Source organism: Aotus nancymaae, unplaced genomic scaffold (assembly GCF_030222135.1).
Source record: "Aotus nancymaae isolate 86718 unplaced genomic scaffold, 86718_ANA_hifiasm-v0.15.2.pri h1tg000059l, whole genome shotgun sequence".
In the NCBI taxonomy this organism is placed as follows: Eukaryota; Metazoa; Chordata; class Mammalia; order Primates; family Aotidae; genus Aotus; species Aotus nancymaae.
Window position 1 is genome coordinate 56,084,918 of NW_026988473.1, and position 22,842 is coordinate 56,107,759.

The 22,842-nt window shown below is 44.3% G+C and overlaps 1 protein-coding gene and 1 non-coding gene across 9 annotated transcripts in view; both read right to left on the reverse strand.

The window, feature by feature from the left end:
- Positions 1 to 22,842, reverse strand: part of NUMA1 (nuclear mitotic apparatus protein 1) — a 77,515-nt gene that overhangs the window by 33,084 nt on the left and 21,589 nt on the right. For 2 of the 8 annotated variants that reach the window (XM_012456872.2, XM_012456865.2), the window contains exons 1-2: positions 5,645 to 5,819; positions 782 to 855 (exon numbers count right to left, since the gene is read on the reverse strand). In XM_012456872.2, coding sequence (XP_012312295.2) covers positions 782 to 823 — 42 coding nt within the window. In that variant the 5' untranslated portion in view covers positions 824 to 855; positions 5,645 to 5,819. Of the gene's footprint in view, positions 1 to 781; positions 856 to 4,439; positions 4,525 to 5,274; positions 5,487 to 5,644; positions 5,820 to 6,132; positions 6,252 to 6,518; positions 6,693 to 22,842 lie in introns of those variants that run through there. The other 6 variants (XM_012456871.3, XM_012456866.2, XM_012456867.2 and 3 more) reach the window with 5 other exon arrangements.
- On the reverse strand, positions 12,542 to 12,648 carry LOC135270269 (U6 spliceosomal RNA). The gene has a single exon (XR_010338435.1). It is a non-coding gene; the product is annotated as a U6 spliceosomal RNA (small nuclear RNA).

A 22,842-nucleotide genomic window follows, 5' to 3' on the forward strand; every position in this document is an offset into this window, starting at 1 on the left:
TATCACCACACTTCATGGTCTCCTCTGTTTCTTTAGCTTTATTTATTTTTTATTTTTATATATATTTTTGAAACAAGGTCTCACTGTGTTGCCCAGGCTGGAGTGCAGTGGTGCAATCATGGCTCACTGCAGCCTCAACCTTCTGGGCTCAACGGATCCTCATACCTAAACCTCCCAAGTAGCTGAGACTACAGGTGCACGACACCATGCCCAGCTAATTTTTAAATTTTTTGTAGAGAGAGGGTTTTGCCATGTTGCCCAAGCTGGTCTTCAACTCTTGGGCTCAAGCAATCCTTCTGCCTCAGCCCCCCAAAGTGCTGGGATTACAGGTGTAAGCCACCACATCCGGCCTCCCTAGCTTTAAATATCCAACACACTCTATTAATTTTTTTCATCTGCCATTGTCTCTGGCAGAAAATACATGAATGATCTAGCAAAATAATTTTGATGAAGTAATCAGCAAGGCAACACTTGCTGATGGACAATAGCAATAGACAGAAAGGTGGTAAGAGAGTGATGAGAACCATGTCCTAAGATTAAAGGCCTCTGAAGACCAAAGTCCCTGCATATGTTGGTCACTAAAGTGGTCAGCATTTACCCTTTTATTCAGAAAAATACACAGGGGGCAGATTAAAATGCATTTCCATGCTGTCTACAGGAAAACTATTTAGTCTAGGGATGAAAAGACTTTACATAGCCCTGACTGCTAGAAAACTCCTCTCCTAACCCTCTCAAGCTTCCTGGAGAAGTACAGCCGACAAAAGAGAGGAAGGCTACTTACCCAAGAGAGGAGTGCGGCCCCCCGGGTGGCGTGGATTGTCATCTTGATGATACCAGACAGTCACTCCGATGCGCCTGGAACCCAAGAGAGGAAGAAAAGCAGGTAATCATATCAGATATCTATGCTCAAGAAATAGAGGCGAAATGGTTCTCTTTGCCAACTCTGAACACTTAAATCATTCTTCACTTAATCCACCAAGACACCATAGGAATTTTTTTTTTTTATGGTACAAAATTTTTCTATCACCTAAAAACCATGGGAATTTTTAGACAGCTCAGAATACCCATGAAAATTACTATAGAGCTTATCATATCAGAGATAACAGCAAAGAATCGTGCATTTAACTCAGTGTCTAATCCATGCAATTTTTCTGTTCCACAGAAAATACAACATTCAAAGCTGGCCTTCAACCCTACTCTCTGGGACATAATTCCCTTATGCCCTTAAATATGGAACAAACATGGTTTTCAGGCAGACCTGGGTCTGGATGCTGATTTCATGTGACCAGGGTTAGAGGACCTTAGACAAGCAACATAACCTCTTTTAGTCATTTTCTATCTGCAAAATGGGATCCACATACACCTCTCTGGATTATTGTGATGCTTAAAGATAAAAGCAAATAGTACAGTGCCTGGCAGATGGTAGGTCGTCAATAGTTACTGTTCTTAAGCAGAAATGTTGATTTCCAGCTCTTTCTACAGGTACCCAAATTCTACCTAACAATACCTAAGTCCTTGGGGAAACTGTTCTAGTTTCTGGATTTTTATATACTCCGCAGATATGTCTTACAAACATGGTTCAGATGGGGGATTGAGTATATCCAAACCTAGGTCTCTGGATGAGGTCAAGCCCAATTCTGGAGGAGACCTCATGGGACATTTAATGAAAATTAGGTACTTGTCCTGGTGTTCTCATCCCCAATTTCCTTTCCCATTGAGATTCTGCCACCTGCCTGCCAACCTACCCAAGAGACCACAGGCCAGATGACTAAATATTCACCAACACCTCCTAGCAGCCCTTACAATTTTCACAAATCTCCAGGGGCACAATCAGCCCTGCCCCCCATCTCCCGCCACAAGTGCTTAGTCTGTACCTACTCCAGAAGGAGGAAGAAGAGTGATAAGAGCCACATTGCCTGTAAGTCTCCCCATATATTAGCATCTCCAGAGTGTGGGATCTGTGGAACCAGTGTTTGCTAAGCGCCTACTGTATGCAAGCTGGGGATAAAGAAAGACACAAGGTGCTCACTGTCTAGTAAGGGAAAGAGATACACAAATCTGGAAATTCATTCCCCATTATCTCTTGGTCCTCCCTATCCAAGCATACTCTGTTTATCAGCCAACCAAAAGGTATTTTCTTAGTCCCTAAATACGATCATCCTGTGGTAGAAGCTACATGGAAAATGGGAGACAATGATATGGTCCCTGCCTTTGAGGGGCTTATAGCAGGGTGGGGAGTCAAATTAAACATATATGAAGCATTAACAGAAGAAAATAATTAAATGCTAAATATAACCAAATGCTAATTACAATTAAGTGCTTCCTAACCCTGCAAAATCCAACATGATTCCACCTGTCACACCAACATCAGTCTTGGAAATGAGCCAATTCACGCGGGCTTTGGCAAGGGCAAATGAAATGGTTAAGAGCTCTCAGGAGGCCAGAGAAGCTAAGAGGCCCACGTTCCTCAGTCTTGGATGATTATCATCAAGCATGCCCTATCCATGGGCAAGACTGCCTAGCCCTTGAGGCCAGGCATGAATGGATGCAGACAGCCTCAACTACTGCAATGCAATAAGGCTTTTCTGTGGCTGACCAGACTAAAGCTCAAGGGACCACACTTAGCTCTGTGGCAGGGCGGCAACAGCCAGATGCTCAACTGGGGCTTCTTTAAAAAAAGGCCTCTGAGCTATTCAATCACAAGGAATGAGGCGAAGATCCTCTCCCCCATCTAGCTCTGTGGCAGGGCGGCAACAGCCAGATGCTCAACTGGGGCTTCTTTAAAAAAAGGCCTCTGAGCTATTCAATCACAAGGAATGAGGCGAAGATCCTCTCCCCCATCTTCACTACTGCCTTTAGACTTGCAGTCCTTTTGTTGAGGCCCAACACTTCAGTCAAAAATTTTATTTGCAACTGTAGGCAGATCTTGCCCCCTGTGAAAGATTCACAGCTGTGCTACTAAAAATGTCCTGAGGTTTAACCAACCTCTTCATCTCAGAGGAAAAACATACAACCCTGAGGTCCTCCCAGGAGAGCCTATCTAAAACTAGTTCCACTACTCAAGAAAATGAGTGTTAAGGCTAAATATTCTTTTCCGTGTTCCCAGGCACAGAAATACGAGGAATGCAACATTCACCACTAGGAACTCCTGAAGGACCTTGTCTGCTCTTCAGCTCTAAGCCAGTAAAGAGGTACTTTCTTAGAGATAAAACATCAGAATAAGAGGCTTCAGGACAAGCACAGCTATGCCCTCTTCTCCAGGAACACATCTAAGTCTTCGACATTGGGACTATAGCTTTAAGCAGGCTTTGGCTGGGAATGCAAGGGCTCCCAGCCAGAGTACCATCCTCCCCACCCTCCCCCTGAAATCTGAGGCAAGCCCCACCCAGTACACTGGGTGATGGTGACGGAAAAACAGATCCTTGCGATTGTAGTCTGGAACCGTTTCACAGAAGGGTCTGCTGAGATCCACCCCAGCTGGATCAGGCAGGCACCCCCACAACCCTCGCTCAATAAACAAAGAAACAGAACCCCAGAATGCAGGCCAGGCCCTCTGAGGGCACCTTCAGAGTTCCCATCTATGTGGCTCTGAGAAATATCCCCAGAATCCAAAACAGAGCCTCACCGAGCTGGTAAGGTACCCTTTCTTTTCCCTGGTCTCAAGAAGTAACCAAGGACATGAAGCAGTTGCCTTATAAACTTAAGGCCCTGCATCCTTTTTACATTTCCCAAACTGACATAATGCAGTTCCCCCACATCAGGACCCATTCCCACATTTACAGTAACCCCTCTATGTTTCCAAAAAAGAAGTATCAAGATAAGGAAAGTGACACTAAAGAGACTTTCGCCTGTACCCTCTCTGGATCTTAAAGAGTTAAAGCCTAGCTAGGGTTTCCTACCAGGGCTGAAGCTAATGTAAACCACCTGCTCAGATGCAAGAAGCAGGACCAGAGGGTCAAGTTGCTGAGTTCTGGGGTCTGTTCTGCAAAAGCTTCAGTTTTAAGTACAAAACAAGTGATAGGCCAAAGGCCAGAGGGTCTGAGCTGCAGCAGCACCACTCTCCTCACCCGGCCCCTGGCCTGGGTGTCAGCTCCTTTGAGATTGCCTCTTAGCCACTTATTGCCCATCCCGGGAACACCAGCCCTACCTCAAGATAACACCAAAGTGACCTTTGGTCCCAGAGAGTTGCTAAACTATACTGATCTCTCAGCTGATGGGCCCTTGCTTCTGCTGAACCCTCATTCTCTTAGTGCTAACTCCCACTCCCAGAATTTCAGACACCAAAGCCCACACAAGCTTCCACCTCAAAGGGTCCTTCCCAGAACCCCACCCTCTTCTCCACCTGATAGTTCCAAAGGCCTAGAGCCTCACAGCTCACAAAGGAAATGGCTGCCCCATCTGTGCGCCAGTGCTCACTTGCAAAATTTACCACCACTTACCCTGAGACCCCGCCTGCCTGTAGCCGTAAGAATTCCATGTTCTATACCCCTTTCTTAGAAAGATACTCCCCATCTGAGAGACACCCACATCCAAAGAGTAAAAACCCTGATCTTGGGGCTCCTCCTCCTCCAACTCTGGAATGGATAGGTCAAGGAGGCACATGTAAGCAAACACCCAGACCTCACCTGGCAGGTTACCCGAGAGGGGCCAAGCCAGCTTGCCCTAGGCCAATAAGCTATAAAAACAGCATAGGAAATACTTTGCTGGTACATCTCCTGCCTCTGAGAAGGTAAAAGGCCAAAGGACCGGTGGCTCCAAAAGAAGCCATACAGAGAAAAACAATCTTTTTCAATTCCTGAGGAGTCCTGGGTAGACCGTCTGGTCCAAATCCAAAGAGTTTCCTGAGGTTGGGGCAAACCAGTTTGGTCCTTCTAAAGCGACTAACTTGAGCTCAGGCCTCCTTCTCCTCACACAGACTACTCCATCTTTGTAGCCCAGAGTTTGGCCCAGAACCCCAAGGCCATGGAGAGGAACAAGGGAGGGATTGCAGGAGAAACCAAGATTCTCTAGTTTCTTCAAAAGTGGCTTACTGATATCTGCCCCTTCTCCCCATGCTCTGGAAGGTCCAGATCAAGATGATGGCAAAAGCGTTGCAATCAGGAACCAGACCTGCAACCAGGCCTGCAGCCATGTATTGTACTGGGGCGCGTACATACACACTTACGTAAACACACACACACTCTCACCCAGGCCCCCACCACTATATTCACACACCCTGGTCCCTACCAGCTGACAAAATGAACCTGTTTTCACTGCCCACCACTGCGCACACACCCAGGGCCTCATGCAGAAATGGAGACGCTTTCTCCTGAGCTGTCTCTACAGCTCAATGTGCAGGCGCACACGCTTTCCTTCTCTGAACAAAAACACGCTGACATCTACGCAAGGGGGAAAGAAAGCAACCCTTTGCTCCGAAAGGCGCCAACTCCCGGATGTTGGCAAGCTCTGCTCCACAGCGCCTGTTTCTGAGTATGTTTACTTGCTTTCCCTCTTCTCTCCCTCCCCTTTAAGAATGGCGCAGGAAAGGGAGGTGAGGGGGGAGAATCCACCCCACCCCCTCGTCCATGTTTGAACAAAAACCCAGAGAAAGAGTGAGGGAGAAAAAGTCTCCGTGCGGTGCGGGGCGTGGAGGGGGGGTCCTTACCAGATTCCTAAAGCCAAACGAATCTACAGGTTTTAATCCGCCATTAGCATTTAAATCTTGAAAGGAGAGGAAGAAGGGGGGGCCAGTGGAAAGTAACCCCACACACAAAAGAAAAGTTGTTGGTTTTCTTCTCAGTCTGCCTGGCAGGAGCAATCTTCCTGGCTGACAGCCAGAAGTGCGTCACAGCCAGGAGTCTGCTTTCTTTAAAGGCACAGCAAGCTTCCCTGAGCTGGGAGCGACAGCAAGCAGGGGACTCTCAGTGGGGGTGGGGCCCGGAGGGAGGGGGCACACTGGAGAGGAGGGACTGCAAAGGCGAAGGCTGGAGGCTGGGTCCACGAACAAGAAAAACAGGACGAATGGGGGCGGTGGGTTGGGGGTGAAGGCACAAGCAGGCAGGCAAAATTACTGAACTGCAACAGCAGCAAGGACCAAGGCAAACTGTGGCATAAACACACAAAACACATCTCACAGTGGCCTGCCTGACAAACCTGGGATGAACCGGACACTCCCCCTTCACTCCCCTTCACTCTGTTTTCCACCCAGAGTTTAAGGCAGCAGTAATAATCTGTCCATGTCTCTGGACAGCAATGGAAGGGTAGGCCAAGGGCTGTCCTGATGATTAGATCAGCCCCTGCCTGTCGGACAGCAGGGCAGGGAGGAAGACCCGGGAACAGAGGCTTTGAAGAACAAGCACCATGCAGGCCCTTTGATCAGAAGCAGCTTCCTGCCGGCCCCAGGGCAGGCTGTGTCTTTAAGCACACCCATGCCGCTCACACACAAAGCACCTTGCCTCCTTCCATGGGTACCGCCTGCCCTGCTCTGGGACACGGCCACCCCCAAGTCCATTCCCCAAGGGAATCTCTCCAGCCCATACCTTCTGCGTGGCAAGGCCAGGATGCCGCGCTGTGCCCGCTCCTCCCCCTCTGCCACCCAAACAAGAAGCCCAGGCAGATTCTGGCCCTGGAGTACAGGCCTGCGCTGTCCTGTGCTGCGTGCTATTGTCAGCTGTGGAATGGCCGCCAAAATCCCAGCTGTGCTGCCAGAACCTAATCCCCTGTTCCGCTGAGCATTTGTGGGGAGGGGCTGAGGCGCCAAGGCACGAGACCTAGTACACCAGGCACTGGCTGCAGCCCTTAACAGACGCAGGCACTGGGACTTATAGGCTCTGCCTCTCCTACACGGCTGAAAACAAAAGATGTCTGACTCTTAAATAAAACCACAGCATTTCCCCCCACTGAATAGCGACCTTCACCAAGGCTGAAAGGGAAGCCCACCAGATAGTCAACAATCACCCCCTTATCTTATGCCACAAACATTTACTGAGCACCTACTATGTGCAAGGCACTCCTATAGGAAACTGTAGGAAGTATACAAAGATGAATTAAACTGAGCATCTGCACTGAGGTAGGTTGTAAGTCCATGAGAGATGAGAAATGTGACTTGAATGTTGCATTTCAAACTGGTGTACTAAGTTCCACAAAACCTGTAAAGAAAAATTCTAACCAGTTTCGGGTAGGGAAGGATTAAGATAACGAAGTACCATTTTAATTTGGACCTTGAAACACACAGGTAGCATTTCCCCAGATGGAAAGAGAAGTGTGGGAGGAAGAGAACGCAGAGAGGAGGCATAGAAGCAGTGGGAGAAAAGGCTTGAAGGGTGAGGTAGGGTCAGAGAGCTGGGAGAATCTTGAACCTCAAACCAAGGAATCAAAGATTTGGAAGTTTACTTGTTGTCTGTTATTAACACAGAGCTGTGGTATGACAAAAACTGTGCCCCAAGTTTATTCTGTATATACCTGAGTGAGACTAGCAGCAATGAGGTGAGTCAGGAGGCTGCACAGACAGGAGACAGGTAATGAGGGCACACAAGACGGTAAGGTAAGAAAGAATGGAAAGGGGGCTTCCCACAATGGCTTACACCTGTAATCCCAGCACTTTGGATCACTAGAGCTCAAGAGTTTGAGACCAGCTTGGGTAACATAGGGAGATCCCATCTCTACAAAAGATTTCATGAATAAAAAATCAGCCAAGTATACTGGCCCGCACTGACAGTTCCAGCTACTCGGGAGGCTGAGGTGGGAAGATCGCCTGAACCCAGGTAGAAGAGGCAGTGAGAGACAGTGTGGAAACAGGATAAAGAACTGATAGGAGGCCAAGAGGAACTGTCCAGGGGAGGAAAGTATAAGGTATGATATGCAGAATTAAACTGAGGAGATGACAAGGATGTCAGAACAAGAGAGAAAAGAGTATAATAATAGTAGCTGGCAGGGCACGGTGGCTCACACCTGTAATCCCAGCACTTGGGAGGCTGAGGTGGGCAGAGGGTTTGAGCCCAGGCGTTTGATACCAGCCTGGGCAACATGGCGAAACACTGCCTCTACTAAAAAATACAAAAAAACACACAGAAAAAAAAAAAAAAATTAGCCAGGCAGTTTTTTGTTGTTGTTTTTGTTGTTTTTAGAGGCAGGGTCTCACTTTGTCACCCAGGCTGGAATGCAGTGTTGAGATCATAGCTCACTCTAACCTCAAACTTCTGGGATCAAGTGATTCACCTGCCTCAGCCTTCCAAGTAGTGGGAGTACAGGTGTGTGCCACTACGCCTGGCTAATTTGTTTTTTGTAGAGACAGGGTCTCAATGTTGCCTAGGCATACCATTATTTTAAATTCTTCTCTAAAAATTCTATGCTTCTCCCAAAGCCCTGGGATTACAGGTGTGAACCACCACATCTGGCTGAGAGTTGTCCTTGTCTGTTTCTACTAGAGGGTATACTATAGAGGTCACAATCATTGGTACGTGCCACCATGCCCAGTTAAGTTTTGTATTTTTTTTGTACAGGCAGAGTTTCACCATATATATATAACATATAGGCTAAAATGTTTTACATAAAAGATAATCAGTAAAACTTCATGATTTATAAACAGACAGGAGACAGGTAATGAGGGCACACAAGACGGTAAGGTAAGATACCAGCCTGGGCAACATGGAGTCTGCTTTCTTTAAAGGCACAGCAAGCTTCCCTGAGCTGGGAGCGACAGCAAGCAGGGGACTCTCAGTGGGGGTGGGGCCCGGAGGGAGGGGGCACACTGGAGAGGAGGGGCTGCAAAGGGGAAGTGTCTTTTTTAAATTTAAATTTTTTTAAAATTAGTGTCTTTTTTAGTGTCAAAGTTACAGCTACTCAGGGGACTAAGGTAGGAGAATTGCTTGAACTCAGGATGAGCAGAAATCATGCCACTGCGCTTCAGCCTGGGTGCTGGAGTACAAGACTGTTTCAGTAAATAGACAGGTAGATAGACAGACAGTAGCAAATGCTTACTGAGTGCATACTATGTACCCGATACTATTCTACTGACCTACTATGGACTAACTCATTAATCTTAAAAACTCCCTTAATGAACTAGGTACTATTATCACCCAACGTTAGAGAGGAGGAAATTGAGCCATGAGATTAAATAATTTGCCAAGATCACATAGCAAGTAAATGGCAGAAGTCTCTACCACATACTGCTAACTATTTGACATTGGCAAGAAACTTCTGAGCTTTAGTATCCCGATTTGTAAAATAAGAATAAAGACGTGTTATAAAGTGATGAGGAATTCAATTACACCTATAAGGTGCCCAACACACTGGCTAGCATGTAAGGCGCAGGTGGGTGCTTCCTGCAGACTAATTCCTATTTGGCATTTTGGTCCCTTGTCACCAAGGTGTCCAAGCAGAATTTGGCTCACCAATTGTTTGGGAAGCTAGAGAGGTATTCTGCCTGGAGCAGCAGACTGGATCCTCTGTCTGTCTGCCTTCTTCCCATCAGTCTGCCTCTCTAGATTTGACTTTAGGGTCTAGCTCAAATATTTAATGTATTTGATTTAATATTCCCAACTCCTCAAATATTTAATAGTTAACAAGGGTTATCTTGTGGGGAGAGTTAGAGAGTGAGGAACACTCACTTGGGGACTTTCTATGCTGTATGTTTGCATTTATTTTTAATAATCCTGTATTACACTGGTGATCAGAGAAATGTATCTACATCCTACTCTTAGCACTTATGTGTATTTGTATGAAAGTCTTGTCTTCATATCTAGAATGGAAATTCCTCAAGGGCATAACAAGTTCCACCTCTCTCTCTCTCTCTGTGATCCCCCATAGCACCTAGCACACTAGGGCTCCTTAAATCTGCTTCTTCAAACTACTCTGGATGTGAGGTTTACAAATTCAACTTTCTGGCCACCAGAGAATGACTGTGGTGGGGTGGGTGGTTGGGATGAGGTGGGGGTGGGGGTCAGACCAAGGCCCTTGGCTGTAGACTCTCCATCACCCCGCTGCTTCTTTCAGGCCCTGTAGCCTATTCCCACAGTATCATATGTAGTTTACAGTTAGCAATCACTATTAGTAGAAAGAAAAGTTCTTACCCAAAGGAGCACCATGAAAGCAGAGGCAAAGCAATTATCAAAACTTTTACAGAAAAGCAAAGTGGCATACATAATTGTTTGTTTGTTTCTTGAGACAGAGTCTCACTCTGTCACCCAGGCTTGAGTGCAAGTGACATGATCACAGCTCACTGCAGCCTTGGCCTCCCGGGCTCAAACAATCCTCCCGCCTCAGCCTTCCGAGTAGCTGGGACTACAGGTGTGTGCCACCATGCCTAAGTTTTGTTAAGTTAAGTTTTGTATTTTTTTGTATAGGCAGAGTTTCACCATGTTGCCCAGGCTGGTCTCAAACTCCTGGGCTCAAGCAATCTGCCTGCTTCATCCTCCCAAAGTGCTAAAATTACAAGTATGGGCCACCACAGGCCTGGTCAAACATAATTTAAAGATTGGCATTATCAACTCTCCAGAGTTGTATGAGGTGAAAATAGGAGGCAGGCTTGCTAAAAATGCCCTGGCCACATATGGCAGTTGGTCAGCCCTGAAGCTTCCTATCCCAGATAGAATTGGTACCGTCTCAAAAGCCTACAAGCTGTCTCCCCATCCTGGCCCCTTGCTCTAAACTCAAGGCAACAGCTTCCAGCTGTGCAGCCTCGGAGGGGCTGAACCCTCCCCTGGAACCTCTCTGCAAAGCTGCCAAGTTTCTGGGCCAGCTCTTTAGGACAGCCCAAGGAGCCTGGCCAGTTTCTCCAGCCTTTCCCTCCTCTTCCTCCCTCCTGTGGCAGCAGCAGAATTTCCATAGCCCCTCTCACAGCCTAGACAGATAGCCAAGTGACCACATGGATCCTGCCTGATTCTGCAACCCCCCACTTACTGTCCCCAGAAGTGTGGGAAAGGAGTGTTAAAACCATTCTAGAAAGAGAGGAAAAGAAAGGGAGCGGGGAGGGAGGTAGAGAGAGAGAGGGAGGGATGGAGGTGGGGATGAAGGGAAAGGGAGGGAAGGGGAGGGAAGGGGGAGGGAAGGGGGAGGGAGGGGAGGGGAGATAAGGGGAGGGAGGGGAGGGGAGGGGAAAGAGGGGGGAGGGAGGAGGAGGGGAAGGGGAGGGAGAGAGGGGAGGGGAGGAGGGGGGGAGGGGAGGGGGAGACGAGAGGGGAAGGGAAAAGGGGAGGGGAAGGGGAAAGGGGAGGGGAAGGGGAAAGGGGAGGAGGAGGGGAAGGGAAGGAGGAGGGGGAGGAGGAGGGGGATGGGAGAGGGGAGATGGGGAAGGGAGGAGGGGGAGGGGGAGATGGGGAGGGAAGGGGAGAGGGAGGGGAGGAAGAAGAAAGGAAGGAAATTACCTTAAATTCAGTAGAGAGGGCTGGGCGCAGTGGCTCATGCCTTAATCCCAGAACTTTGGGAGGTAGAAGCGGGCAGATTGCTTGAGCTCAAGAGTTCAAGACCAGCCTGTCCAACGTGGCAAAATCCCATCTCTACTAAAAATACAAAACCTAGCATGTGGTGACACGTGCCTGTAATCTCAGCTACTTGGGAGGCTGAGGCAAGAGAATCACTTGAACCTAAGAGGTGGTGGTTGCAGTGAGCTGAGATTGCGCCATTGCACTCTAGTCTGGGTGACAGAGCCAGACTCTGTCTCAAAAAAGAAAAAAAAAATTTTAATTAAAATAAATAAATAAATTTCAGTAGAATTCAGATAGAGGTTGGAAGGGGGTGGGGACTAATTAGGAGCACAAAGGTTGTTTCAAATGGTCAAGTGATCCTCCTGCCTCAGCCTCTCTAGTAGCTGGGACTACATGCATGTGCCATTGCACCAGGATTATATTATACATGCACCAGGATTTATTTATATTATCATTTTTGAAAGTTTAAACAAAAAAAGACTGGAGCTTGGTGTGGTGGTTCATGCCTGTAATCTCAACACTTTGGGAGGATCATTTGAGCTCAGAAATGCAAATTCCTCAGGAGATCAAGGCCAGCCTGGGTAACATAGCAAGACTCCCATCTCTACAAAAAATAAAAGAATTAGCCAGGCATGGTGGCGTGCGCTTGTAGTCCTAGCTACTCAGGAAGCTGAGGTGGGAAGACTGCTTTGAGTCCAGGAGTTTGAAGTTACAGTGAGCTATGATCATACCACTGCACTCCAGCCTGGGCAACAGAGCAAGACATGTCTCAAAAAACAAAACCAAACACTAGGAGAGTTCAAGTCCCGAGTCATTGCCATGGGATGATTCTAACACAAATAATTAGCCTGGCACTCAAGGCCCTCCATGACCAGGCCCAGTTCTAGCATCTAGAGTGGTTATGCCCCTACCCAAACCCTCCACCCTGCCAGGCAGGTCTATAAGGTTACAGATTGTCCTGAGGATTAGACAAGATGATCTCAGGGGAGAGGCTCTGGATTATCTACAAATTACAACAGTAACAGCAACAATAATGACAGTCTTTAGATATTTATTATGCCAGGACATAAGTGACAGAGAAAAGACTAGAAGGCATTGTATTGGGCAGTTTTATCTTATTTTTTTAAATAAAATTTTTTAAAAATATGGAACTCTTGACGAATTTACATGTCATCCTTGCAAAGGGGCCATGCTAATAATCTCTATATTGTTCCAATTTTAGTACATGTGCTGCTGAAGCAAGCACTGGGCAGTTTTAAAGATGAGGAAATCTGAGTCTCAGGATCTAGGAGACTTACATGATTTAGTCATATAGTAAGTAGTAAGTTGTCTACCTTGTCCCTATATTATTCTCTCTCTCTCTCTCTTTTTTTTTTTTTTGAGATGGAGTCTCTCTCTGTCGCCCAGGTTGGAGTGAAGTGGTGCAATCTTGGCTCCCTGCAACCTCCAGCTCCCGGGTTCATGTGATTCTTGTGTCTCAGCCTCCTGAGTAGCTGTGATTACAGGCAATGAGCCACTGACCCAGCCAACCTATATTATTCTCTATAGCTTTTAAATAGACAATCATTGAGTGAATGAATAAAAGCTAGCCCATTCTCAGTGAATCAAAAAAGCCATGTGCTTTTCCTCATGAAAATCAACTTTTTTTTTTTTTTTTTGAGACAGAGTTTTGCTTTTGTTGCCCAGGCTGGAGTGTAATAGCACAACCTCGGCTCACTGTAACCTCCACCTCCCGGGTTCAAGCGATTCTCCTGCCTCAGCCTCCCAAGTAGCTGGGATTACAGGCACCCAACACAATGTCCAGCTAATATTTTGTATTTTTAGTAAAGATGAGGGTTCACCATGTTGGCCAGGCTGGTCTTGAACTCTTGACCTCAGGTGATCCACCCACCTGGGCCTCCAAAGTGCTAGGATTGCAGGAGTGAGCCACCGTGAGGTCAAAAAGCAACTTCTTAATATAACCAAACAGCTCCAATTTCAAAACTAATCACTAAAGAATTTTTTTCTGAGGATGTGAGAGCTTTACCAACATTAAAGGACCAAAACTCCTCTGTAAACAACAAGCACCAAGAAAAGTCTTCTACTAGGAGGGATGTTATCTCAAGGGTGAGAAGGAGAGGCCGAAAGGAAACGCTGGTGCTAGAGGGAAGGACTGCTGTTTCAGGAGCCTGACCTTGAGCTTATTTATTATGGCCTCATTCTCCCTCTCCAGAGGATAGTGGCTGATTAATGAGGTAGTGTTGGTAAGCCTGAGGCTTCCTGGGGAGAAAAGCAGAGGGCAAATCAAAACCCAGAGAGGATTCATTATAACATCCAAGAGGCCCACTCAGTTCTTTCTCAAGAAGGTCTTTCTACAAAACAGCTAAGAACCTCTCCACCCTGTTTCACTGTCACAGAGGAGTAAAATGGCTCTGTCCCTACAGGCAACATATCAACATATCAACATATCTAGCACAACATTTGCTCACAAACACAGAACTAATTAAGAAATGCGAAAGAACCTGAAACGGAGGGGGAATATTCTGACTGGAGACAGCCTCCATAGTGGTAGAAATCATACTAGATCTGGTGTTGAAAGCCCCTGGAGGGGGGATGGGTCACTTACTAGCTATGTGGCTTAATGCAAGTCACAGAGGCAAATTACTGGGACTGAAGCTAGGGTCAGATCAGATCTAAAGTACCTTTTCAGGGCCAGGCATGGTTGCTTGTGCTTGTAATCCCAGCACTTTTGAAGGCCAAGATGGGAGGATCACTTGAGCCAAGGAATTTGAGACCAGCGTGGGCAACATAGTGAAACCCTGTCTCTACAAAAAAATTACATATATATATGTGGAAATTACATATATATATATGTGGAAACTTGGGAGGCTGAGGTGGAAAGATCACTTGAGCCCAGGAGTTTGATGTTACAGTGAGCTATGATCATGCCACTGCACTCCAGCCTGGGCAATAGAGTGAGACCCTGTCTCTAAAAATAATAAACAAAGTACCTTTCCACCTCCAAAAATTCCCACGATTCCTTCCACAGGAGACCATTCTCAACAACAAATCTTGCAATAGAACTTGTTTCCTCAGAATCTGGTCAAAACGTCACTAGTTAGGGTGTTCTTTCCAAAAAATAGTAAATCTCCTAGAAACAGGCACATTGTGTATTACCCTATTAGGACCCATCCCCAAAGTGAGACACATGTGGGTGCTTCATTAATACTCTGTTGAAAGGTCTTTGGAAACTGGTATACCAACTTAGCATGGCATACAATGCAAGGTGATTGCAGCTACACTCAAGGAACTACAAAGCAGCTTTTCAAAAATAAAAGCCACAAAATGCAATTTATAACTACATCTGTCTAAACATCCTAAAGCAAAGTAGCTTTCTATACCTAGGTCCTCACCCTTTCTCCTCTCCACCTCTCTACTTTATCTTCCCTGTCCTACCCAGCACTGAGACCCTTGTACTTCTGGTTCCAGGTCCACTTTTCCTTTTTCCACACCAGAATGCCTTTAGTCACTGATAGAAATTAACAAACATAAATATGAGTTCTAAACAGGAAGCTAGATTGCCTCAAGAATCAAACTTGTCAACATGTTACTAATAAGTCAAATAAGTGAGAATGGTGTCTAACATGGGCATGATAAAATAAAACCCTAAAATACATATTGTGCTAGGGATCTGAACAGACTTCAGGATTTTTTAAAGAAGGCTGTGTCTCACATCTCAACTAATCTTCCCAAAAGAACCCTAAGAGGCAAGGTTTATTCCAATTTTATAGATTAGGAACCTAAGGCTCTGCAAGAAGAAAATACCTGCCTCAAGGTTGATTGGTAAGGTTGCGGAGTCAGACTTCAAAGAGACGTTTTCTAAATCCAGTGCTCTCTCCAGCACATCTCAACTACATCCTCTATCTTTCTCATCAGTATAGGCCTTTATGTATACAAAGCATTTCTGCATTCATTGTTCATACTGTTTCTGCCACAGCTCATGCTTCTGCCACAGCTCATGAAAAGGGCAATGCAAGTGTCTAAATGTTACCAGATCTATCCCACTCTTTTTTTTTTTTCTTTGAGACAGGGTCTCGCTCTGTCACCCAGGCTGGAATGCAGTGGCACAATCATAGCTCACTGCAACCTCAGACCCCTGGGCTAAGGTGATCCTCCCACCTCAGCCTTACAAGTAGCTTGTACAACAGGCATGCGCCACTACGCCTGGCTATTTTTAATTTTTAGTAGAAATGAAGTCTTGCTATGTTGCCTAGGCTGGTCTCAAACTCCTGGGCTCAAGTGATCCACCTATATTGAACTCCCAAAGTGTTGGGATTAACAGGTGTGAGCCACCATGCCAGCTTATCCCCACTTTTAAAGATGCTAATAAATAACTTGATCACCATTAGATAAAATAAATCCTATGTATCTGGCATCACTGAGAAGTGCAAAATTTCACACAAGCAATTTTCCTACTAACTGAAGTTTATCCCTTTTAAGGAAAAGCTCTTTCTTTACATCAAAACACATTCTCCAAAATACAGATGATATATTACTCCTTACTTATAAGTAATAAAATTTAATCAGGGATATTCAACCATAAACATGATATAAACATCCTACAAACTGTGCTAGGATTTCAAAGGTGAATCTTTTTTGTTTTGTTTTGTTTTTGTTTTTTTGAGACAGGGTCTCATTCTGTTGCCCAGGCTGGAGTGCAGTGGTGCAATCTCAGCTCACTGCAACCTCCGCCTCCCAGGCTCAAGTGATCCTCTCCACCTCAGCCTCCCAAGTAGCTGGGGCTACAAGGCATGCACCACCATGCCTGGCTAGTTTTGCATTTTTTGTAGAGACAGAGTTTTGACATGTTGCCCAAGCTGGTCTTGAGCTCAAGTGATTGGCCCACCTTGGCCTCCCAAAGTGCTGGGATTACAGGCCCAGCACTTGATCTGGCCCAAAGATAAATCTTTAAACTTGAGTTTATAATCTTGTAGAGGAAGAGAAACATCTATAACCATAATATGAAGTCAAAGAACATGGGTATGCTTGGGGTATGCTGAAAGGAAAGTGAGATAATACAAGCAAGGCTAGTGGGGACCAACAACACAGGGTGACTTACTGAAGAGTCCCGGGCAGGAGAATGGTATACTACTTGTGCTTTTTGAAAAAATGACTCTGGCACAACAGTGAGGCCAGATGCAGAAAATGGACTTAAGCGCAGCTGTAGAGGTGGAGAGAAAACTGCACTGCCAACACAGGGGCAGTAGGAACCAAAACAAGTGGATTTTTCCAGCTGTGGCAGGAAAGGTGGGGAGCTAAAGAGACCACTGAGATTCTTGCTTTGGTGAAAAGACTTCAGAATGGGAAAATAAAAGAAGGCACCAGTTTAGAGGAGCAGTGAGGGACTAACTCAGGATGGGATGATGGGGAAAGCTTTACAGAGGAAGTGAGGTTTAAGCTAGATACTTAACTATGAGCAGGCTAAGTAGAGTTTCACCAAAAAGTAAAAAAGGATCATTCTAGGCAGAGAAAACAGCACATGCAAAGACAGAGCATATTACAGTTGAGCAATGGCATGCAGTTTTAGGACAGTGCATCAGATGGTAAGAAGCGTAAGTAATACTAAATTGTCAGGCACTTGCCTCATGCTAAGAAACTGTAGGTGATGAGAAGACAGTAAGGTTTCTAAAGGGAGAAGGAAAAGTGGAGCAGCATGATCAGGGCTATGTTTCAGAAGGGAAATTGCATGAAGTACAGACTGGAATGGTAAGACACAAGAGGAAGGCAACAGAGCATAATGGCTAAGATTATGAGGTCTGAACTTAAGACAACCTAATATAAATTGTGGGTATACAGCTAATAGCTCTGCAACCTTGGGCAAATTATTTACTCTCTCTGTGCCCTCATTTTCCCCATCTGTAAAATGGGAATAACAATAGTATTTTATCAGGCACATGCCACCATCCTTGGCTAGTTTTTTTTATTTTTGTAGAGACAGGATCTTGCTTTGTTGACCAGGCTGGTCTCAAACTCCTGGCCTAAAGCAAAGCTCCCATCTTGGCCTCCCAGAGCACTGGGATAACAGGTATGAGCCACTGTGCCCAGCCCATAGTTTCTAATTATGCCTTTTTGTATTTTATTAATAATTTATCTTTCTCTTACTGCCTTAAATTCCATGAAATCACAAACTATGTGCTCACTACTGAATTCTTGGAAATCAGCACAATGGCTGGCACAGCATGAGCGCCTGATAAGTACTTCTTGAATGAATGAAAAGTTTCAAACTATATATTTTAAATAAACTATATTTAAATGTAACTTTTATATAGAACCCCAGGACACAGATAAAAGACAGTGTGAAGTAAGGGATGTTTGGAGACTTGTTCCCTCTGCTTCCCCTGGTTCTTGAGTCAGTTCTATAGTTCCGTAAAGCTTTATAGAATGCAGTGCAGAAATCATCCTTTTTTATTACAAGCAAGAAGTAATGCATGTCTGAAGTAAGGCAATGACAATAAAAAAAGCAACAATAGCTTTGAGAATTCTGACAGGCCCTGACAACCAATTATAGCAGGCCCTCTGTATTCATGGGTTCCACTTCTGTGGATTCAACCAACCTGAGATCAAAAACATTTAGAGGGGGAAAAAAAAGCATCTGTACTGCAGATGTATAAACTTTTTTTCTTATTATCTAAACAATACAATGAACAACTATTTACATAGCATTTACACTGCATTATGTAAGTAACCCAAAGATGATTTAAAGTATATGAAGGATGTGTGTAGGTTACATGCAAATATTATACATTTTATATAAGAGACTTGAGCATCTAGGGGTTTTGGTATCTGTGGGAAGTCCTGAAACCAGTTCCTCACAGATACTGAGGGACAACTGTGTAAGTGAAGAAAGAGAAAAGGATAATTCTTGAAGCAACTCTAAATTTCCTAGCTTGAGTGAACAGATGAACATGTGTCAAAAAGCAAGATAAGAATGTAAGAGTAACAACAATTTCCATTCATTTGAGCATAGTATCACCCCTATCAAGTGAATATTATTAATACCCTTTATTTATAGAGTAAGTCTTTCACAATGTTAAGCAACCTGTCATGATCTTTATTAGCAAAGATCATGAGGTTAACAAGTAGCAGAATTAAGATTCAAACGCGGCTGGGCGCGGTGGCTCACACCTGTAATCCCAGCACTTTGGGAGGCTGAGGTGGGTGCATTACGAGGTCAAGAGATCGAAACCATCCTGGTCAACATGGTGAAACCCCGTCTCTACTAAAAAAATACAAAAATTAGCTGGGCGTGGTGGTGCGTGCCTGTAGTCCCAGCTACTCGGGAGGCTGAGGCAGGAGAATTGCTTGAACCCAGGAGGCGGAGATTGCAGTGAGCTGAGATTGCGCCACTGCACTCCAGCCTGGTGCCTGGCGACAGAGCAAGACTCTGTCTCAAAAAAAAAAAAAAAATTCCAACTCAAGTCTGTCTCACTCCAAGTCCAAAATCTAAACCATCCTGCTGTATTGGCAAGTATTTTGAGAGTTAGCTCTCAGACATGAGGTTTCTACTGGATATACAGTTAGAAATAATCAGTAATTAATGAAAAATATGATTTAGGGTTAGAGATATGGATTTGGGCTCCATTTGGAACAGTGAATCAATTCAGAAGACTGTCTATGAGAGGATCATGCTTGCTTATAAGGCCTGTAAATGGGTGGTGTACTCATTTGTGATTGAAGTTTGTTGATGTACCAAGATCTCTGCTTTACATAGATCTAGTAGGCATCAGCATTAAGAGAGGGAGTAAGAAACTTTAGGAGAAATTCCAGATCTCTGGGGATTCCTGTTAGGACTTTAGGACTTCTGTATTATTTTTATTTTGGGAGAATTTAACAGAAAGCCAGTGACACCACCAATGACAATAAAAAGTGAGACAGTAGAAGTGATAAAGGGAATGGATTTGGGGATCATCCTTCATTTTCTCTCCTGCTTGAGATTCCACCCCTCTCAACAAAAATGACTAGTATTTGTGTACGGCTCTTTACCACTAACAAAGTGTTTCCCATTTACAAAGTATTTCCTGTTTACAATAATTTCACATGAACCTCACAACAGCTCTGTAAGGTGAGGGCATTATTATTTTCACTTTACCAAAGAGGAATGAAATCTAGTTAAGTTTACCTTGCCTAAGGTCACACATCTAAAAAGCAACCGGACCACAATGCAACCCTGGTCTTCTGGCTCCTAATCTGGGGCTCTTTCCAGAAGACTCACCTGAGACAACCATGAGCCACTCACTTATGAACCCAGAGTCACCATCTCTATGTATACTTTTACTGCACTTGAAAATAAAACAGTAGGGGGATAGTGACTGGGAAGGGAGTAATGGCATGCTGGTAATGTTCTGTTTCTTGATGTAGGTGCTAGTAACACAGGTATGTTCATCTTGTGGAAAAGTCCTCGGGCTGTGAACTTTGTGTACTTTTCTGTATATAGGTTATACTTTATTAAATACCAGGCAAGTCAGGCATGATGACTTGTACTTGTAATCCCAGTGACTCAGGAGACTGAGATGGGAAGATCACTTGAGCTCAGGAGTTCAAGATTAGCCTGGGTGACAAAGTGAGACCCCATCTCTCAAAAATTAAAATAAAAATATTGCAAAGAAGACTGGACTAAAATTTAAAAAGAAAAAAAAAAACTAAAAAAATAAAAATAAATTTGGCTGGGCACAATGGCTCATGCCTGTAATCCTAGCACTTTGGGAGGCTGAGGAAGGCGGATTGCCTGAGGTCAGGAGTTTGAGACCAGCCTGGCCAACATGGTAAAATCCCATCTCTACTAAAAATACACACACACACACACACACACACACACACACTGAATTAGCCAGGTGTGGTCGTGCATGCCTGTAATCCCAACTACTCGGGAGGCTAAAGCACAAGAATTGCTGGAACCCAAAAGGTGGAGGGTTGCAGTGAGCTGAGATCACACCACTTCGCTCCAGCCTAGGTGACAGAATGAGACTCTGTCTCAACAAAAACAACCACAAATAAAAAAAAAAAATAGCCAGATATGGTGGCATGCCTTAAGTCTCAGCTACTTAGTTGGCTGAGGCAGGAGGATCCCTTGAGCCCAGGAGTTTGAGGCTTCAGTGTGCTATGATTGTGCCACTGTACCCCACCCTGGGTGACACAGTAAGATCCCATCTCTTTAAAAAAAAAAAGCAAGCGAAACTGAGAATCAAAACTTGGATGCATCACATATATTTACTCAATTTCTCAAACAGTAGCTACATATAGGACATCTACCAGTTATATAAGAATGTACAAGATCCTTGCACACTCAAATAATGTATCTACTCAATTGTCCCAATCCAGAACGTCTTAGTGATATGAGTGAATCTAACAGGACTGGAAGTAAGGGAAGCCCAGGAAAGGGCCAAGGTTTTTGTTAATGAAAACAAAAATGGCACTGAAGATGGAACTACCCTACATAATCAGTGATAAGATATCTCAATTTCGGAGACAACAAAAATGTGAAAAAAAAATGGCCAGTGACAACTGAAAGATATTATCAATTGTAAAATACATCCCAATTTCAGTATTAAAATGTAAAAAAAAAAAAAAAAAAAAGCAAAAAACAAAGCATTTTAAAACAAACGAAATATAATAGTGTAATCTCAAAGGTGGCTCAATTGTGGGATTAGAGATTTGTGAAGCACATCTCCTTGTACCAGCTCTTTGTTTTAGAGATGAGGACACTAAAGCCTTCATTTATTAAATAACCTTATTAAATTAAAGCTCACACATTAGAAAGTTAACAAATACAACTACAAAGCTGGTTCCTTGACTGCTCATTCTCTTGCCACTACCCAGATGCCTCCTTTAAATCCAAAAGAAGATTTACATATTAATTCCAAATTACAACTCTATTTTGACTTTCATATTTCTTTACTTAATTAACTCTCTAAAAAATAATAAAAGTTAACTTTTAAAAATCAGTTACACCTGGGCACGGTGGCTCATGCCTATAATCCCAACACTTTGAGAAGCTGAGGCGGGCAGATCACTTGAGGTCAGGAGTTCCAGACCAGCCTGGCCAACATGGCAAAACCCCATCTCTACTAAAAATACAAAAATCAGTTGGGCGTGGTGGTGGGCACCTGTATTCCCAGCTACTTGGGATGCTGAGGCATGAGAATCGCTTGAACCCAGGAGGTGGAGATTGTAGTGAGCCGAGATCACACCACTGCACTCCGGCCTGGGCAACAGAGCAAGACTCCATCTCAAAAAAAAAAAAAAAAAAAAATCAATTAAGATGAAACGATGCTTAGGAAACTTCATTTCTTGCTTATACAAGTTGGTTTTTCTAGTTCTTCAAAACCAACGAAACAATACAAAGTTAGATAAAAGACAAAAATAGTAATCTCCCAGCCCCTTTCCATTTCTCTCCAAGGCCTTCTACAAGATGGGAAATGGTAACAAATTTTTGTGCCCCCCAAAAACATAAATACAAATATATTAGACAGGGTTTTGTTGGTCTCTGTTTTTAGAAAACTAGGTTTACACTTTACACATTGCTCTGCAACTTATCTAATAATTTATCAACATCTTCCCAAGCATCAGTAACTAAAATTCTAACTCATACTTTTAAAAAGCTACATAAAAGTCCATGTAAGGAATATACCATAATGTGTTCACATATTTTTCTATTGAGGAACATGGCTATTTTCAATGTTACCATTTTAAACAATACTGCAATGAGTATCCTTAACATTATTTCAAGTGAAAGAAAAAAAACTATTTCTACACACATACTTTCCTTGTTGTCCTATGTTTTGATTACTACCTGTCTTATCATCATCCCTACTCCCTTGCTCAGATAATTATCCTCAGGGTCCAGTGTGATGACAGAGAGCAAAGTAATTTGGAGAATGTCAAGACAAGACATGTGATAGTTACTGCTGGTAAATTGGAAATGGCCTGTCTTGGCTGCCTCTCCCAGTCACTTGCACATGCTATCCCCGCTCCTCCCCTTGCATGTGCTCCCTGTTCTGGTCTCAGCAGCTGTTTCCAACTCAACTGATGTGAGCAGAGCTGGCTATTTTGTCACACTCCTGACCCTGGCACGTGCAAACAGGCCTAGGAGCTCTCCAAACAATTGGGAAGGAGAAAAGACTACATTACTACTGTGAAATAATATAATACAGAATTATCTAGAGTAAAATATAAAACTCCCTCTTCATTAACCCTCAACCCACATTTGCCAATGGCACTCCCCACCTCAGAACTGACCACTGTTAGAAGTTTGTTGTACAATCTTTCAGATTTTTCCTAACCATGTACAGACACAGGTATATATTCACATACAGGTATGTGTGTTTGGTTTATATACCTGTAATACTACCATATAATATGTTCTGAAACTTGCCCTTCTCACTTAAAAATTTCTCTGACATAT